Genomic DNA, 19229 nt, shown 5'->3' with positions numbered 1-19229 from the left:
ATAAGGCTGGCTGAAGGAGAGTGAAATAGATTAGAGTCCTCTATTTCTTCTATCTCTTCTATCTCTTTTCAACTTGGCACTTTTCAACACTATTAGATACAATAACACATGCAATTTTCAAAATTTTAAAACACTATTTTTCGTTTCAAAAAACAAAAACAGATTAACAGATGTTAAACTAACAGCAATAACAGATGTTGGCTCTAACAGCTGTTACTCTTGCCGACTAACATCCGCTAGATTTTTTTTCGATACTCATACAGGTCCATGCAGGTCAAACATACTCGATCAAACATACACTATGAAAAAAAGGAAAAGTTTAAATACGAAACTGTTATGACGGCAACGGCAAAATCGACGCCGGCAGAACAAGTGGCGGTCCAATTCAAAAATCTTTATTCCATGATTGATTTATTTTGGCATTTAATGTTTACAAAAAATTAAAAAAAATATGTCCTATTTACTTGCCATTACATAAGCCCCGAACCTCGAACAAAACATCAATATTCTCGCAAGACACTTGTTTATTTATTGCATGAGTGCATCACATGTAAGCCCGTCTGAGATTACAACTATCGGGCTAATCCACCTTTTCCCAGAAAACCCTGCCCCACCCGCCAGCTCTGTTTCTCCCGATAGCTTTCTGAAACGGCGGACTAAACCAGATGATTCTATTCAAGATTAAGAAACTAATCCTTTTGCATCCTTTACAGTTTCCCAAGACCCGGAGGACTTCTATCGCCTGGACCCCACACGATCGGCCGCCGAGAATGCCTTCGACATCTACTCGATGCTCTGCCAGGAGGAGACCCGCGACACCAAGCGCCTGTTCCTGCTCAATGCCCTGGCCTCGCTCTGCCTGGGCGCCCGGAAGGGCTCGCACCACAGCAACATCCGCTTCAGCACCGAGGAGCTGCTCTACTGGTAAGTGACTCCCTCCTTCGATGGGCTCTGCCTGGTCTAACAACCATCTCCTCCCTCTCAGTTTGAGTGCCTCGCTGGTGCACACGTTCACCCAAGTGCGGGCCGCCGCCCTGAGGACGATCCGCTATGCCCTCAGCACGCCGAACGACATCAAGACCTTCAACGCCCTCCAGCTGCAGCACCTGCTCTGCCGCTCCATCGATCTGATGCTGAAGAACGATGACGAGCGCGTCCAGGCCCTGAAGCTGGTCCGCAAAATGCTGGCCATTGCCCCGGAGGACATCAGTCCGGTGGTGGTGCGGTGTCTGGTCTCCCTGGCCGATAGCGGTATCGAGGAGAACGACAATCTGTTGCGCGCCTGCCTGGCCACCCTGGCCGAGTTTGCTGTCCTGAATCCCGCCCTGCTCATCGTCTGCGGCGGCGTCACCTCAATCACCCGCAACGTACTGGAGTGCCACAATCCCCGGATAGCGGAGAGCCTCTGCGGTGTGCTGCTCTACCTGCTGGAGTGGCCCCAGACCAGGAACATCTGCGGCGTCAGGTTGGACTGCCTGGCAGCACCCTACTGCGACTTCACCTACCGCCTGGGCATCATGGATAAAAACAAGTGAGTACTACATGGATTATCAACCTATAGTTAACTTAACTTCCTTCTATTCTTTCAGAGATGCCCGGGAACTCCGCTACACGAGCTGTCGGCTGGCCCTGCTCTCCGTTTTGCGCAGCTGGACGGGCACCCTCGAATTCTGTGATCCCAGCAAACCCTCAGGCCTGAAAGCAATAGTCGATGCCCTCTATCTGAACCAGGTGGAAGTCAGAGTAAGTCCCAATCCCACCCACATCCAAGAGCCGCTCCATAACTCTTTTGTTTCTTATTTCTTCAGAAAGCAATATTGGATCTGCTGTACGAGCTGCTCTCACTACCGCAGCCCACTTGGACGGATGACTATGCCGTCGCGTTGCAGGCAGTGGATCCCTCCGACTTCCAGGACACCTGGCTGCTCAGCAACGGCTTTGTGTCCGCCGAGGGCCGCTCCATCCTGCCCACCCTCGCCGCCCGAGCTCCGAACGTGGTGGAACAGCACCTGGCCCTGCTGCTGTACTGTTTCCTGGAGACCGGACTGCTGAACGCCCTCGTGGAGGTAGCGGTGGGCAGTGATCAGTTTGTCTCGGTGCAGGCCACTGTCTTAATTGGAAAGATCCTGCAGCTGATGCACACCCATCTGCCGCCGGACATTTGCTGCACAAGTCCCGCACTGCCCACCCTGGTGGGGCATGCCACGCAAGGAAACCAGCAGGCGAATGCGGCGGTGGCGGCGCTGCAGAACTATCAGAAGATGTTGCGCCAAAGGCCGGCATCCTGGAGCCTCTTCCTGGACAGCATAATTCAGGGCGGTGCCCTGATCCAGACACGGCTCTTCCGGCGACATCTGAACGTCCAGGAGCAGGCCGGCGGACCAGTGCTCCAGCTGCAGGAAACCGCCGAGGCGGCTGGCTCGCAATTCCGTTCTGCCACCTTGGGTCGGTCCCGCCTGGACTCGGTCTCCTCCAGCGACGAGTCCAACTCCCAGGCGTCGAGTTCCTCCCGCTCCAGTTTCCGACTAAAGCGAAAGTTCCTGCCCCCCACCTTCTTTGACCATTTCCGGGCCTTCAATCGACTGCTGCAGGACTCGCGAGTCCTCACCCAGGTGGATGCCCAGTGGGACTGGGACGTGATCACCACCATACTGAAGTCGAATATGATCCGCAAGCTGGACTACACCATGGGCAAGTTCCTCAAGCGCTTGGTGGACTTCTACAAGCCGCGCAACAACCGCTTCTCGCACCAGGATCTAGTTCCGGGCCAGCGGCTGCCGGCCTACGTGAGTGCTGGACTGGATCTGATAGATGTGCTCCTGGGAAGCAGCGAGGTAAGTCTTTCTCTACTTTCTGGCTAGGATTTCCAACTAAATGTCTTCTCTTCTCTTGTTTCTGGACAGCTGGAGTGCATGCGCTACATCACCGACTACTTCTCGGACATCAGCCAGCAGCTGGCGGCGGTGACCACGTCGAATCGGGCCCACGACTGCCTCTTCAGTCCCCAGCACATGAACAACACCATGTGCCAGCTGTACTTCCTCTACATTGGTCGGATGTGCCGGACCACCAAAGGCATTGAAGTGCTCAAGAACACCACCGTCTTTGAGTAGTGAGTATAATTCATTTTTTCATTATTCTTACGCTGGTTAGCCTTAGCTTTTAAGTTAAATAATGATTTAAGAGAAGGCCATATTGTCTCTCCATGTAATTTTGAAGGGGATCCCCCAGTTAGCTAGATTTTGATGCAGAATGAATCTCCTAAGCCATGGCCCATGTAGAGCAAAGCCATTTTCTGTCCTCAGAAAATTTGATGAAAAATCTGCAAAATATTTTGTTTCTAGATTTCGATGCAGATCGGTAGAGAATTCCTCTGCGATTCTTTTAAGGTATCCCACTTAAGAATCGGATAGAAATCAGCAAAGATATAGATTTCGATCTGGCCGTTATCGGCAACCCATGCATATTTTCAAAGGGGATCCCCCAGAAAATTTTACAAAAATTCTCAAAAATATTTTTTTCTTGGATCTTGATGCAGAATGATGAAGAATCCTTCTACAAATCTTTTAAGACATTCTGCGCAAGAATCGGATACGAATTGGCAAAGATATAGCCTTCAATCGGGGTCAAATGGGGCTTCCCATGCATTTATGGATTTTTTCAAGGGGAGGCCCCAGGAAATTTAAGAAAAAATCGAAAAAATATTTCGTTGCTAGATTTTGATGCAGATCGATGGTTTATCCTTCTACGAATCTTTTAAGACATTCCGCTCAAGGATCGGGTGGAAATTGGCCAAGATATAGCCATCGCGGGGGGCCATATAGGCCTTCCAAGCATTTTTAAAATTTAAGCCCCAGAAAATTTGACCAAAAATTTAAAAAATATTTTGTTCCCAGCTTTTGATGCGGATCGATGCAGAATCCTTCTGCGAATATTTTAAGGTATCCCTCTTAAGAATCGGATGAGAATTGGCAAAGATATAGCCATCGCTATGGGCCATATTATCCTTCCTTGCATTTTTCAAAATTTTGAAGGGGGACCCCAGAAAATTTCGAAAAAAATCTAAAAAATATTTTGTTCTCAGATTTTGACGCAGATCGATGCAGAATCCTTCTATGAATCTTTTAAGGTATGCCTCTTAAGAATCGGATAGGAATTGGCAAAGATATAGGTATCTTTCTGGCGCATATAGGGCGAAACCACGATTTCCTCACTTTTCGTAAGGGGGACCCCCAGAAAATTTCAAAAAAAAATCGAAAAAATATTTTGTTCTCAGCTTTTGATGCAGATCGATGGAGAATCGTTCCACGAATCTTTAAAGGTGTCCCTTTTAAAAATCGGATAGGAATTGGCAAAGATATAGCCTTCGATCGGGGTGAAATGGGGCTTCCAATGCATTTATGGAAATTTTGAAGGGGAGGCCCCAGAAAATTCGCGGAGAAATCTAAAAAATATTTTGTTGCTAGATTTTGATGCAGATCGATGGGGAATAGATCCACAATCCTTTTAAGACATTCCGCTCAAGGATCGGGTGGAAATTGGCCAAGATGCAGTCATCGATGGGGGCTGTGTAGTCCTGAAACTAAATCTTATGAAAGCCACTAATCCACAAATCTCTTTCCAGTTTGATCAACCTGGTCCGAGTGACGGATCACGTGTGCTACGTGAAGCTCATTGTGTCCGGATTGAACTACAGCTACGAGAACCTGCCGCGCCAGGTGCTGGAGAAGGCGCTCACGTCCGCCAAGACGCGCAGCGGACGACTGTATGCCACCCAGTTCATGGCGGTGCTGCTGCGAGCGAGGCTGCCCAACTTTGAGGTGTGGGGCATTCCGATGATCATCTGCCAGACACGCGACTCGGACCGCAGCGTTGTCCTGGCGGCACTGGAGGTGCTGGAGGAGGCCTGCCACGACAAGTACTACCTGCAAGAGATTATCAGCCACTGGCCCAATCTGAGCCAGCGCGGAGACGCCGGCCGTCTGCTGATGGCCCGCTACTACTCGCTGCCCCGCGGCCTGAACAGCACCAACGCCCGCGTGGAGGAGGAGATCAAGTACTGGCGCAACGGCTACAACAAGCGGTATGTCCTGCTGGTGGAGGCGGACACCCACTCCAGTCTGACGCTGCACATCCGCAACGAGGACGGCTACTACTCCCGGCGGAATTGCAACCAGCGGCCGCAGACGGTGCCCCCCAACATAGCGCCCCATCTCTATGGCCAGATGGCGCAGACCAGTCAGGGGATGACGGCGCTGAGGAAGCACGGAGATCTGCCCCAGCTGGTGGAGCTGATGCAGCGGGCCAAGTGCTCGGACGACGCTGAGTGCCTGGAGCTGAAGGCGGCCATTTGGGCGTTGGCACACGCCTCCACGAATGCGAACGGAATCGAATACCTAGTGGAGCTGAATGCCAGGTAAGAAGACGCCAGAGCCCTCCTTGTCACATATTCCTAATGTCTTCACTTCCAGGCTCTCCGAGAGGCTTATCATGCTGGTGACCAAGTGCGAGGTGTACTCCGTGCGGGCCACGTGCTTCAGTGCCTTGGGACTCATTGCCGGGACCCAGGCGGGTGCCAACATTCTCTTCAAACTGAGTGAGTAGCTCTCTTCTGATTCGCATGCCACAGACTAACACCTGCCTCCCCTGATCCGCAGACTGGCTGAGCGTCCGCCATGACAGGAACACCATGTGGCCGGTGCACCAGCCCGAGGACTGGATGTCCAGCCAGTACACGCCAGTGAGGCACTACTACGAGGATGTCAACTCCTACAATCAGATGACGACGCTGGAGGACCAGATCGACGGTTTCTACCTCGGCTCCCACTACTGGAACGTGGTGGGCGATCTAACGGAATCGATTGCCGGTGGCGGGGGATCGCTGGCCGGAGCCGCCATTCACAGCACCCTCAAGGATCCGAATGTGACGGGAACCGATGACGGGCATGCGAATCGCGTGGTGGCCGCCAAATCCAAGACTTTGCCCGAGGGCAGCAACCTGCGACCCGGGAAGCATCAGCGCTCCCTGTCCGAGTCCAAGACAACGGATGTGATCAGCTTACTGGGCGGTGCCACTGGACCTGGAGCTGGTCCAGGAGGAGTGGCACCAACGGGATCCTTGTTTCCGGTCCCGTATCATCATCGAATTCGATACAACTCCTGCACAGATTCGAATACTTCGGGCGTGAGCAGCTGCGAGTCTGTGACCGGACGCACTGCAGCCGCAGCAGCAGCGGCAGCGGCGAATTATAGTGACTTCGTCCAGCAGCAGTTCGTCCTGAGCCCCATACCCAGCATGTCCAACCTCCTGGAAATCGATCACATTAAACTGTTGCGGAATGACTTAGCCTCCGGGAACGTGCTCTCCGCCGCGATGACGATAAAAGGCTATGCTCAGTTGCGCTCCCTGCGCGCCTACAGCCGCCCGGTCTTCTCCGAGTCATTCTGCGACTTTGTCAGCTCGGTGGACGCCCCCAGCGAGGTGCAGATGCGACGGCACGACTGGACGCATCCGCATAGGCGGCTCAAAGTGCGCAGCCTGGACCGGCAGCCGAAGTTGAGCGAGGTGTGCAGGTGAGTGCACTAATTAAATTCCTTTTGAAGTCTATCTAATCCTTTTTATATCCCCAAATCAGGCGGGTTTTTGCGGACGAGATGAACCCACTGTTGCCCACTGTGAACGCCATCAAGTTCATGCCGGAGAGCGATCAGGAGGGACCCTGCTACGCTGGCATTGGTCTGCCCAAGAATGTGCTCGATCTGTTCCCCAACCGCAACCTGAACCGCACCTATGTGTCGCGCGACATCCAGGACCAGGATCTAATGGGGGTCAACCTATTGAGCAGCGCCGGCAACGGCGGCGGCGGACGGCAACAGTTCTTCAACGACTCGCTGACGAACGAGGGGGGCGACGAGTCCTCGGTGATATCCTCCTTGTCGGATGTTTCCTCGGCCAGTCGCCGGGGTCCGCAGCAGCGCGGTCCGCAGTTCCAGCAGCCACAACAGCCAAGCGATGGGAAGCACGCCCGGAGCCAGTGCCTCCACTGCGCGAGATCATCGCGCCAGCAACAGCGCCAGGATAGCCAAAGCAACGGAGGAGGAACAGGAGCGGGCGGTGGCATTGGAGGAGGAGCATCTTTGGCCCCCTGCGAGCTCTACAAAACGGCGGCCGCAGCTCTGCTAGCGTCTATGGCCGGACCCGTCTTGCCCAAGAAGAGTAGCTCCTCGGGCTCTGGCAATGTCCCGGCGACCGGAGCCGATATCAGTTTCCATTCGCCGGAGAGCATGCTGAGCGAGGACAGCCTTCCGGACAGACTCACCGCCTCCATATTGTACAATGTCCAGCGGCTGGCGAACCCCGTCAGTGCCAAGCAGTCAAAGATGGCCCTGCTGGAGCTGAAGCAGAAGCATCCGCATGCCTTTCAGGTGAGAAACATGATTCGTATGTGTTAGTAGCAATACTTTATCCGTTTACTTCTCTTGCAGGACATTTGCTTGTACTCGGAGTCCTGTAAGACCCTCGGAAGGAGCAGCTACCGGATGAGTGCGCGTCGCTTCCTGCAGGAGCTGTTCCTCGACCTCAACCTGGACTCGTTTTACGTGGAGCCGCAGCTCATAATTGCGGCCCGAAAGCTGCCAGCCGAGGAGAAGGCTGATAGTTCGACGACATCCGCGACGACGCCGACATCCTTGCAACCGGCGGTGCCCCAGCGAATGGCGGCCATGAAACCGAAGCCCAAGAGCCTGGCGCAGCTGGCCAGCGTGTACGAGACCAGTTGGGAGAACCTTCTGATGGATTTCTCGCCCCGAACGGGCCCCACTGCCGCCAAGTCGTCGTCGCTAGACGTTCCGTTGCCCGCCCCCACCCAAGCCGTACAGAATAAGCTGCACATCGGCGAAACGGAGAGCTCGGTGTCCGGTAGCGGGAGCGGCAGCGAGGACGAGGAGACTGGCGAGGATGTGTGCGACGGCAGTTCCGTGACCACTGGCCACACGGCGCTTCCCACAGGTGGGTCCAATGCTTAACATAGAGTCTAAAGAGAAACAAGAACATGTACCAACTCCAGGCAACAGCAATCGCAGCAGCATCTGCACGATAAGCCAACAGCCGCCGGGCGGGGCCGGAGCAGCGGCTCCTGCGGCCTCTAGCGGCGGAGTCAGTGCCTCGACGGACGAGATGAGGAACGACAACCGGCAGTATACGCGCGGACGCTTCTATACGCTGGAGCTGGACTTGAGCTGCACCCGCAACAAATTTCCCATCAAGGACCGCAGCCAGGCGATGCCGATACTGACGCGGCAGGTGAGCGCCGGTGGCAGTGCCGCCGGTAATGAGTCCACCTCAACGGAACTGAACTACTCGACGGTGACCAAGAGCCTGGCGGCCTCGATGGCCAAACCGGTGGGCAGTCTCTACTGCGAGAAGCGGTTGCAGAGCTCCAAGTCGGAGGCTGTGCTCGGAGCTGGAGCTGGAGCTGCCACGGCAGTGTCCTGCGGCGTGGGCAGCTGGCAGCAAAAGTCAAAGATCCTGGAGCCGTTGGGCGAGGATCCGGTGAAGTGACCAGCTGATGCAGCCGCCTTATCACCACCAACTGCCACCTGCCTTCCCGAATAAGAGTTTTCTTTTTGTAAAATATGAAATCAAAGAAACCTGTAGGAACACCACATAGTTTTTAAACCAAAACACACACACACAACAAACTACTATAGCTACTAAGTTTATTTGTTTAAGATTAATTTTACGATCACGACACACACTACACCCCCTACAAATAGATTTTAATTTTAATGAAATTAATTAACTTTAACCGGAGAGAGGATTCCCCGAAAAACAATTCATCTTCCAAAGTCAATTACGATTTGGAAGCCATGGCATGCTCCCTACCACAAAGAACATCTTGATGAAAAAAAAAATACCTAAAGCAACAACAACCAACAACAAACCACCGCAATTTATTTAATCAATTGTACTTAAAATAAAACAAATAATTAAAGTTAAAGTAATAAGCCGAAAGCCCGTAAAAACCAAGAAGATATCAGAACGTTTGAGAAACAAGAAATCGTTCACCAACAATTAAAACCAAAACTAAATAAATAAATTTAAAAAATGTTAATGCCTATAGTTTAATTGGGAGATGGCTAAATGTTAAGATTTCTATTTCTAAATTTAAAATAAAACACATATTCCCATTCGCTTTCTAGGTTTCGAGTTAAAGTTGATTTATTTAGAAGTTGTTTTGTTTTTGATTGAAATTAGCTAAGCAATTGTATTTGGTTGAGTCATGCAATTCGAAGTATTGGAACTATTAATTATATATCTTGTGTATATATATAGGGCCGCATCGTACGATCGTATGTGTATATGTTATGCTGGGGGGGAGCTGCGGATCGCGGATCCCGGATGCGTGGAGACTGTTAGGAATTTTCGTAGTAAGCTCTATTTCTGTCACTATATATGGAATGCATATTATAATGTTAGGTAAACGTAGGTAGTATAGTGTGAATGACTTTCAATCCGATTCGATGTGATTCGATTTGGGTCGAGTTGAGTTGAGTTGAAAAGAGGAACTGTCATAGTGCCTTGATTTCTCCTTTTTCCTCGCACTTCTTTTTTTCCGTTTTTGTTTTTTTCGATAAAGCTACATTTAATTGAGCACTAATCATCGGTTATATTTATATATATAATATAATTATATATATAATCTGTATATGTGTGTATAAGTACAATTACACGTATCAAAAAATGCAATCAACAATATCAGTCCATTGCCACTCTGGCAACAACAACATCTTCTCTATATCCTTGAGCTCCAGGACCAGACTGCAAAGATTAAAGCGAAAATAGGCTAAATGAGTACAGTAAGTACATTGTTTTAATCACAGCATTTTAACAGCCCATTTATGGTGAGAAAATAAATAAAATAATTTAAAATAAGTTAACAAAATAGGCCCTGACTGGTATCCATTTCACCAAGAGGCCAGGCCTTTTTAAGCATTGAAATAAAAATAAAAAATAAAAAATAAAAGTTTAATTCAAAATTGTAGAAGAGTCGCAAGAGCAGTAGCAGCACCATCGATAGAAAAATAACTAATCAAACAATAAAAAAAGGAGGAAAGGCTGTCTATCGCAGCTGTCAGAAATCCAATAATAAAAGAAATAAGATTAAATTAAGAAAAAATTAAAAAAAAAAACGAAGAGGATAAAATAAGCTCTAAAATAAGCAGCAGCACCATGGATGGACAAATAACTTAACTCTAAAAATAAATGAAGGTATTGCTACCTTTGGAGTCCATGTTATATAAGAATATAAGAACAAAATGTGAATTTTTTATTACAAACAAATTGTTCATACCAGCTACTGGCTTTTTGGCAAAAAAAATAATTAAAATAAAAAATAAAATAAATAAAAACGAAGGAGGAAATGAGATGTTAGCCCGATAAGACTGTCGGGCAGACTGAATAATTCTGGAGCTGGAGCCTCCTTTATACCGTGTGAAATAGCTGCCAAATCACGGATTACTTCGATTGAAAAATATTCGAAATGTTAGCTTTAACGGTAATCGTGTATGTATCGATAGATTGCTCAATATCGGTAGAATATTAAAAGCCTAGGACTAGGAAGAAACTTTAAAGAAGTGGCTGACTGCAAGGGTGGAAGGAGAATAGAAAGAAGAAAGACAGATAGAAGGAAATGGAAATGATATACTTAACGGTATTCCCAGGCTTTAAAGGATATTGGCGAGAATTTTGTTAAATATCGATAAAATATTATCGTAATAATAGAAAATAACGTAAAATTTGATTTGAAAAGTCCTGTCCGTTACTGTGGCCAGTCCGTTAGTAAGAAATCATACAAATATCTTTAAAATTAAACGAGTCCTTAAACCAAAAATATAAAATATTAAAAAAAAACTTACCCTGAAACCACTCCAGGAGTTCCAGCACCAAGTTTACGATAAAGCCTACGGCCAGGCAAAGTTAATTCCCGTCAGTTGGTAGAACTTGTTGTTAAATGGCCGATAGAACTCCCGGAGTCGCTCGATGGCCGCCGGATCGATATGCGGATGATTACGGCCCTTGGTCTTGCCCAGGCAGTGCGGCGTGGACCTCGCCTCCGATTTGAAGAGACACGGAAAGCCCTTGGTGGCATTAAAGTAGAAATGCTTTTCGGTGACGACGCGCTTCAGACCCAGAAAGTCCTGGACACGTCCGATCTCGTAGGCCGGATCCATGATGAGACGCTCCCCGCTGATGAAGAGCAGCTGGGACAACGGGAAGCAGAGAAGCCATCGCTCCAGGTAGCGGGCATAGACCCCGATCTTCACCGGACCCCAGTTGGTGTCCACCACCGAGTAGGAGCCATTGATGAAGGCCAGCTGCTCGAACCGCTTCATGTCCGCCTTCTTGCTGGCCGCCTGGGTGTAGTCGGAGATGGCCCTCGTCACCGGATCCCGCACCACAATCAGCAGTCTGGAGAGGATTACATATGGAAAGATGAGTATTTGGATACCAGTACTTCTACACTTCTAATTACTATCTTTTTCTTTCAGATAACTCACTTGGTGGCCGGATTCATGTGGTAGACCCTTTGGGGCACCTCCTTGGTCACAAAATAGCTGGGAGTCTTCTCCATGGTGATCTGGCCCTCGATGGTGTAGGGCATGTGATGGCGATACCATCTCAGGCCGCGTTGGTAGTGCCTGTCGAAGAAGTGCACCTCAGAGCCAGCGGCCCTCACGTCCGGATGCAGTCGGATGAACTCCAGGAGCGCCCGAGTTCCGCTCTTCTTGACGCCGATGATCAACGTGTCCGGCAGATGTCGCGATGGCCGGAGTCCCTGCTGCCGGAGCAGCTGATACTTGGGAGCTCCATCCAGGCTGCTGGTTACGGCCTGAGCTGGCGGAGCACTGGTGGATACGGAGCTGGAGGCATTGGTGCTACTGGTATTTGTGGAGCTGCTACTGTTTCCCGCTTCACTGCTCTCATTGCGGGCCGTGGAGGTGAGTGCCAGGAGGTTGCGGAGATTGCTCTGGGTAAGTGGAGGATACTTATTTATTTTATTATTTAACATAAGACCTAAGCCCATAACTTAATAGTGTATGTGATAGCTGATACTTCTATCAACTCTGTTTTTATTTAAGAAGTCATTTTTGGAAGGACTGTCTGTCACAAAAATGCATTAGAAAACACAAAATCTCTTCTAGTTTGAATATAAGATACATCTTCTTCGTAAGATATAAGATATCCGGTACTTTTTAAACTATATCCCTATTTAAAATCGAATAAATCTTGCTACCTAGGGTCCATTATCAATTAAAATGTAAGATTTAAGGCCCTCTGACCCCAAAAGCAAGTACCGCGTATAAATATTTAATGGCCTCATGGCTCAAAATTAACATTGCAGATTGGCTCTTAACTTTTAATTTGTTTTAAAATTCGTGCCAGGCACTCGATGTCAGTATATGCCACTGAATGCTATTAAATATTCAGGACATCGCAGAAGCTCAATCAAAATCGCCAATTGGGGTGGTTAATATCCGCACTTCAAAGGGTAGCCAATCAAAGGGGAAAAAGGTAAAGGAAAAACCGGAAGACCGGAACCGGATGTTGAACCTCACCTGCTGAAGGCTCCGACTGATGCTGGCCAGGAGGCAGGCGTTGAAGCTGTAGGAGAAGTAGACCAGAGTGATGCACACCACCAGGGCGATGGCCAGGCTCCGGCTACTCAGGCTGAGGCTGCTGCACCAGATGCTCATCACAAACATGGTCACTCCGGTGGCGAATGGCTGCTCCTGCTCCTCCAGGGGCCTCCTCCTCTATGCCGGTGCAGGTGCTGGACAAGGTCCTGGTGCGAGTGCAGGTGCTGGTGGCGATATGTATGGGAGTCCACTGCCGGATTCCATAGCCGGTTCTCTGCTCACTGACCTTACAGCATCCTTGTGGAATTTTGCAACTTGCAGCTGGCTCTAATCCTTTTTCCTCGCCAGGATATTTTTCCTTTTTTTCGCAGACTCCTTGCCGTTTTTCGCAGCTACTCACGGTTTTTGTTGTTATCCTCGGCAGCCGAGTTCCGGAAGTGAATGCCACGGATAAGGCGAGCCCAAGACATCGGGTTGCCTGTGCCCTGAGTCCTGAGTCCTTTGAGTCCTGCCAGCGGATAAGCCGACACACTTGAGCCTCTGAGGGGGGGTGCAGGCAGGCAGTGCTTAAGAAACCAAGGAGAGCAAATGTCCTGCGCAGGACAAAAGTCCCCAAACGCTTTCTCTCTCTCTTTCTCTCTGTTATGCAAGTGCACTGGGAAAGATATTTATTTTCTTCACTATTAACAATTTTTTACTAAACATAATTCTTAATTTCTTAAACTTTAACCTTTAAATGCTAAAAAGGACTTGGAATTCTGGATATCATAGAGATTTTTAGACTTTTGTAGACTAGACAAATATAGAGTCCTTTGTTATGAAGTTTCAGCCAAGTTTGTTAAAATTTATTAACTAATTATATATAATATATGCAATTAATTATATAACATTTAATCCTTCCCATTTAAAGTTGAAAGTAACGGAGTGATAGGGTTGCCTGATAAAAAATGCAAATTGCAAAGAGCAACTCTGCTTTCTCTCTCCTTTCTCTCTGCGGCTCGGCCCCTCTCTCTCCAGCTGAAATCACAATTTCCTCTCAAAGGTAAACAAACTAGCAACGGCACTTGCACCCACACCTGCTCCCCACCTGCTGCCACCCACTGCCCCCCACTCCCTCGACCATCAGAAACAATAGCACTTGGCTGGCATACCGTATATGTAATATATTCAATAGAAATCAATTGGCCAGCTCTATCGGCCGAGTAACCCTTATCAATTATAGCCATTCCAGATTACGTTAAGCCTTATCAGTTATAATAGACAAGGGAGGGCTTAAATATGCACAATATACGTCCAATTATCAATAACCGGAAACTGCCAAGAAATGGAAAATAGTGGGCATTAGGGCCAGTCCGGCCGTAAAACTTAAGGCAACTCCCCGAGGGGCTTATCGGTGGCGGGCATCTGTTTATCTGTCCGAGGGGCTTACTCCAATGCGGCATTAGTCACTCACCAACTGGGTACACTCAGCGAAAAGGGGTCTATAAACCTGCCTATAAATAGAGTCGAAGCCAAGTTAGTGGCCGGATGGGACATCTAATTGAGATGGCCTCTACTAAAATCCACTAAAATCCGTAAAAAACCAAGTCATTGCTCTGTCACTATTTCTCTCTCTGCAGCTCCACATGCACCTGGCCTGGTCCGTACCAGGGCTTATCTTATCGCCTTATCGTGGCCGTCTTTGCCGCAGTCCGACTCCTGCTCCCACTCCCACCACGGCTACGCAGCATTTGTGTCCGGCGTCCGGCCATCACACATCGTGGCCCTCCCCCACGCAACATGCTCTAAGCCGTAAGCTCCAAGCTCCACCTCTCTGCACCATCTCTCCGCCGGATAATCAACGACTACGGAGTTCGACTACGTTCCAAAAGAAAAGGAAGAAAAATGACAAACGTTTGGGGCAAACTGGTTATCCAGTTCTTCAAGTACGCCCCCAGCTATGTGGGTGAGTCATGCGGATTGCAAGTGGGATATCTCTTACTCTCAGATCATAAATATTACCAATAATAAATAGTAATAAATTGTGAGGTATTATCAGTCGAAACAATAATACTTCAACAATTTTTTAATATTTAAACAAAGCAAAAAAAAAACAATTAATATTCAAACAGGGTTCAGTTTGGCAGTTTAATCTTTAAAGTGTAAGAGTTTTAAATAGACTACCTTAGGGCTTCAAACAATCGTACTGAACAAGTCCTGGACAAGTCCTGATAAGTCCCTAAGGTTTCTTTCCTTAAAAGGACATACTTACGGACAAATCTAAAGGAATAGTCCAGTCATAGTTCTCAGAGTCCAACGCATAAGTCTCTATAAGCCCCTTAGTCTCAGGTCCTTTACTAACTACTATATCCTTCACTAACAAATCCTTCTTTTCATTGCAGTGTGCCTGAGCTTCCTGCCTTGTGGCATGATCTTCGGCTACAGCATTTGCGCCTTTGTGGCGGAGAGGAATCTGAAAGCCGGGCTCATCCACTATGGCCCCTTGATCCTGGGCGCCTGCTGGGCGGTCGTCACCGCCTTGGCCATGTTCTCCCTGAAGCTGGTGAAGAAGTGCATCGTCTACTGGCAGCCCTGGCTGCTCATCTCCGCCGGGGCGTTCAACCTCATCGCCAGTTGCTTCTACTTTGCAGATGGATTTGGTGAGTTTGGGGAATAGTGATAGAAACAGAAGTAGCACCCATTAATACCCTTTCCCTTTTCAGATCACGTAGGTGCCTATATGTCGTATGTGGCCCACAGCATGACCTTTGTGGCCGGATACAGTTACCTGCTGACGATGACCTCCAAGGCGAGTCGCTCCATCATGATCTCCGCCAGCTGCAGTTGCTATCTGCTGGGCCTGGCTTCCGCCGTGAGCCTCATCGTGGCCGCCTACAGCCGGAACCAGAAGCAGTTGTCCGGCCAAAGTGCCACCACGGAGCAGTTGATTGACGGAATCTATGTGAACTTTGCCGGAACCTATTTGAGCGTGGCGGCCGTCATGCTGGCCATACTGATTGGCCTGAAGGTGCTGGACTTCCTGGGCACAGTGGACCTGGTGAATAGCCTGGACAACGACCTGCGCATCGCCAACTCCAACGGGAGCATCTTCGAGAGCAGGGACGAGGTCATCAAGCGGCTGCAGTTCTTCTACGTGACCAAAAACCAGCAGTGGCATGTGATCCTGCTGCTCCTGTTCACGGAGGCAGTGCAGCACGCCCTGGTCGTGTACTTCCTCTACTGGTTCGCCCTGAATCCGGCCATCAGACTGACCTCCTTCTCCGGAATAGACGCCATGTTTTGGGTCATCTTCGCCGGCAGCTTAGTGACGCTCCTGTGCCAGTGGTTCCTGTCCGTGAAGGTAACTTTTGTGGGCTCCCAGGTGAGTCTGATCTTCTGCACCCTCCTGGCCATGATCCTGTGCAATGTGACCGACTCCCGCTGGTCCCTTTGGGTGCTCCTGGTGCTCTTCGGCCTGTCGTACTCCAACCAGACTATACTCCTCCTGGAGGTTACCCACTTGCGGTACACGGAGCTAGTAGTGGCCGCCTCGTACATCCTAAAGCTCCTGAACACTAGCATTGTGTACTTTTACTTTGTCTCCGATGCCAAGAACTCGTACTTTTACGCCACTGAGCCGAGCACCCTTATGGCCCAGGGATTCGTCTTCATGATCATCACCGCCCTGGTGGCGCTGGTGGTGGGCATGAAGGTGCCCCGCACCCATCGCACCCAGCTCCTGGAGATCCAGTACGAGGTGTACGGCATCATCTTCATGAAACACCAGATCGAGCAGCTCAACGTCCGGTGGCTGAACGACGGCACCATACCCACCATTAGCCAGTGACCCAGGCCAGGCTGCCCACCAATCTAAATACAAATACTCAGTATTTAATTGAATTTTTTTATCTAAAATATATCAAATATATGTACGTATTAATCATTTAATCACGTGCCCCATCGATGCACCTGATGCCTGACATCGATTAGCTAATATTGTGCAATCTTTTGATAAGAAGTAATGGCTTCCAGTCTGCTTCTGAATATCCATCACTGGAATAGCGTCACTGGAACGTGTGTATTAAATGCGGGATCCTGGAGATTGGCCACCTAAGCACAAGCCAAATAGCCCAACAATTAAGATCTTAGCCGAGATCCAGATAGCGGGTGTTTGCTCTGTTGTTTTTAGCTGGCTGTCGGTTTATTTTAGGACTAAACTAGCGTCTGATGGAGATAATTTGAACGGCGGCGGTGTGATCGCGACAAAAGTGACTGGCACAGGCCGATACATTCGCGCAGGGTGTCACCTTGTAGCCATGGGCATCTGTAAACAAATAGTTCGGAATTAAACAAAATTGTTTACGGACTTCTATCAAATAACTTCAAAGAACAACCACAGGGAGAGTTCCAATGAAAACTCACTCAATTCCGTCATAAACTTATGCAGAGTATCCACATTCCGCACTGTACTGGCGAGCAGCATTTCCAACTGATTGCTTCTTTGTTTGAACAAGTAGTCCAGCGCTCCCAGCAAGGCGTCAAACTGGGAGTCGTCGTAGATAACATCCGCGGCCAGGAGCAGATCAGTTTCCGCGAATTTGTCCCAGGGAAACTCGGCCACTGCATCCCAGCGCAGTGTCTCCGATTGAGGCACCTCCGCCACCTCGTCTTTGGTTTCAAAGTTCAATGCAATGTTCTCCCGCATAAGCTGAACACACGTCTCACTGCCATCAGTGAGGAGCACCTGGCCAGTGTGCAGCTCCAGGGCAGGTAATTTCAGCAGAATTCCCAACAGTCCGGCACCAGCCCCCAGCTCAACCACATTCTTGCCTTTAACAACGTCCTTGTGTTGCAGAATATAGTCTGAGAGGGCCAGGGCCGCCTCCCAAGTGCAGAGCCCAGTGGTTCCTTCGCTCACGAAGCTGTTCGATTCCCGAAGCGTAATTTTAGCTCCTGGCTGAATAAGATAGTGTTTGTAGGCATAGGCCGTGCCGGAGCTTGGAGTCTCTGCCATACGGCCGCACAGGTTGCCGTAGAGATCGTCGTGTAGCTCTTCCTGATCCTTTAGCAGATTCATCAGTTGTTTGAGGAATGCTTCCAGGTAGCTGCGCCGTACCGGATGGCTTTTATTCAACGGATGACCACATGTGGCTGCAATCAGCTCCTGCTGCTCCGCCCAGTTCAAAGGCAACTTCACCGACTACAACGGAAAAAAACCGACACGATTTAGGAGGAGCAACAGGTGAGTGGGGGATTCCCGGCCATGTAACTTACCGACCAGGCCATCTTTTTAACCGGATAGCAGCACAGGAATTGCTGCTGTAGTTTGTCGTACTTTTGTGCCATTTGAGGTATCTCCTCCCGGTGGAATTCCAACTAAAATTGAAAAAAACAGTGGCCAACTGGGAAGAAAGAGGCAACGTGAAACCAGCTGACCAGTGTTGGAAAATGGCCTTGTAAGCGCTGCCAACCTGTTAGAGAAAGCTTGTGGGTGCAACCGTTAATAAAAGTTATCTTAGTTTGAATTTAGATATAGATTCAGTCCATCAAATTTAGAAGTCTAACAAAGATTTCGTTATCCCATCACATTTCATAAATCCTCATTTCCAATTTTCAAAAATAACTTCTGATTTATTAGCTTGGAGAACAATAATTTTTAAGTGTAAGCTTTTTCTGTCTACCTGGCAACCCTAACTTGTTTTGTTTTGCTATCTGGATTTCATTTTCGGCAGACTTGGATTGCATTGGCCGGTGCGTTGGGGCTTGGATTGGGCAAAGTGCACTTTAATGCAGTATCGGGCCTGTGCAAGGTTCTTGCCCTCTAGCTGGGTATTCGCACGCAACCTGTTAACTGTCGCCAGCAGCACCGCATTCGTCACAAGCTGTTCGTCTTTCGCCGACACCAGACCTTTTGCCGGAATCTCCGCTTCCAAGATGAGCAGCAACGCCAAGACCTGTAAATCGTCGTGCCCCGGAACACCATACCAAGCAGGTAGCAGCTCAGTGGCATATGTGACCACCCCGGACCAGGAGTCGGCCAAGAAGCTAGCCCGCGGCATCATCGAGAGGAAACTGGCCGCTTGCGTCAACATTGTGCCGCAGATCGAGTCCATATACATGTGGGAGGGCAAGGTCAACGAAGACAGCGAGTACCTGCTGATGATCAAGACGCGCACCCAGCAAGTCGACGAGTTGAGCAAGTACGTCCGGGAGAATCATCCGTACAGCGTTGCTGAGGTCATCTCCTTGCCTATCCAGAATGGTAATCCGCCATACTTGAAGTGGATCGAGCAGACAGTGCCGGATAAGCCAGAGAATAAAGACTAATTTCACTTAAAATGAAAATAAATGGTTAAAATATTTCAAATGTAAATTTCATGTATATTTGCAAGCTTAATTTTTGAGGCGCCAAATTGCAGTGTTGCCAGAAGTCTATGACAATTTTAAGCTTTTGTAAACAAGAAAATCTAAGCGAAATTTTATATTTGTTTTGCGCTATTCAATACAATTTATACAATCATTCATACTTTAGAACAGCAATGAACTATAATATATAAAGAGTATAAAATATATTGTTGAAGTTATGTCTGTTGTAAATATATATCTATATC

General features: G+C 48.8%; 5 protein-coding genes across 7 annotated transcripts in view; 3 read left to right on the top strand and 2 right to left on the bottom strand.

The window, feature by feature from the left end:
- The window catches only part of LOC6498754 (rapamycin-insensitive companion of mTOR), a 9633-nt gene extending 520 nt beyond the window's left edge, over positions 1–9113 (top strand). Inside the window, exons 1-12 of one of the 2 annotated variants that reach the window (XM_032452426.2) lie at positions 246–550; positions 714–924; positions 986–1531; positions 1590–1743; positions 1809–2834; positions 2904–3112; positions 4625–5416; positions 5472–5596; positions 5658–6573; positions 6636–7425; positions 7486–8008; positions 8067–9113. In XM_032452426.2, coding sequence (XP_032308317.1) covers positions 791–924; positions 986–1531; positions 1590–1743; positions 1809–2834; positions 2904–3112; positions 4625–5416; positions 5472–5596; positions 5658–6573; positions 6636–7425; positions 7486–8008; positions 8067–8560 — 5709 coding nt within the window. In that variant the 5' untranslated portion in view covers positions 246–550; positions 714–790 and the 3' untranslated portion in view covers positions 8561–9113. Of the gene's footprint in view, positions 1–245; positions 551–713; positions 925–985; positions 1532–1589; positions 1744–1808; positions 2835–2903; positions 3113–4624; positions 5417–5471; positions 5597–5657; positions 6574–6635; positions 7426–7485; positions 8009–8066 lie in introns of those variants that run through there. The other variant, XM_001967234.4, reaches the window with a different exon arrangement.
- LOC6498794 (heparan sulfate glucosamine 3-O-sulfotransferase 6) lies at positions 8644–13689 on the bottom strand. Of its 2 annotated transcripts, none has more exons than XM_044717559.1 (4): positions 12619–13689; positions 11560–12047; positions 10918–11470; positions 8644–9820 (listed from the first exon to the last, which is right to left on the bottom strand). In XM_044717559.1, the coding sequence occupies exons 1-3, from the start codon at positions 12763–12765 to the stop codon at positions 10963–10965; spliced, it is 1143 nt and encodes a 380-aa protein (XP_044573494.1). In that variant the 5' UTR covers positions 12766–13689; the 3' UTR covers positions 8644–9820; positions 10918–10962. The 2 variants fall into 2 exon arrangements, with proteins under 2 accessions (XP_044573494.1, XP_001967269.1); XM_001967233.4 differs by having other exon boundaries at positions 11560–12029; positions 12619–13673.
- Positions 13690–14154: 465 nt separating this feature from the next.
- LOC6498755 lies at positions 14155–16566 on the top strand. The gene is made up of 3 exons (XM_001967232.4): positions 14155–14584; positions 15021–15278; positions 15342–16566. Exons 1-3 carry the CDS (start codon positions 14524–14526, stop codon positions 16463–16465), a joined length of 1443 nt encoding a protein of 480 aa, XP_001967268.1. The 5' UTR covers positions 14155–14523; the 3' UTR covers positions 16466–16566.
- Positions 16509–18092, bottom strand: LOC6498793 (protein-lysine N-methyltransferase EEF2KMT). The gene is made up of 3 exons (XM_001967231.4): positions 17893–18092; positions 17041–17818; positions 16509–16942 (listed from the first exon to the last, which is right to left on the bottom strand). The coding sequence occupies exons 1-3, from the start codon at positions 17962–17964 to the stop codon at positions 16836–16838; spliced, it is 957 nt and encodes a 318-aa protein (XP_001967267.1). The 5' UTR covers positions 17965–18092; the 3' UTR covers positions 16509–16835.
- Positions 18093–18226: 134 nt separating this feature from the next.
- Positions 18227–19202, top strand: LOC6498756 (protein CutA homolog). Its single transcript, XM_001967230.4, has one exon. The coding sequence runs from the start codon at positions 18406–18408 to the stop codon at positions 18943–18945; it is 540 nt and encodes a 179-aa protein (XP_001967266.1). The 5' UTR covers positions 18227–18405; the 3' UTR covers positions 18946–19202.
- The last annotated feature ends 27 nt before the right edge of the window (positions 19203–19229 follow it).

This window comes from Drosophila ananassae, chromosome XR (assembly GCF_017639315.1).
Source record: "Drosophila ananassae strain 14024-0371.13 chromosome XR, ASM1763931v2, whole genome shotgun sequence".
In the NCBI taxonomy this organism is placed as follows: Eukaryota; Metazoa; Arthropoda; class Insecta; order Diptera; family Drosophilidae; genus Drosophila; species Drosophila ananassae.
This window is presented reverse-complemented; position numbering and strand designations above follow the sequence as displayed.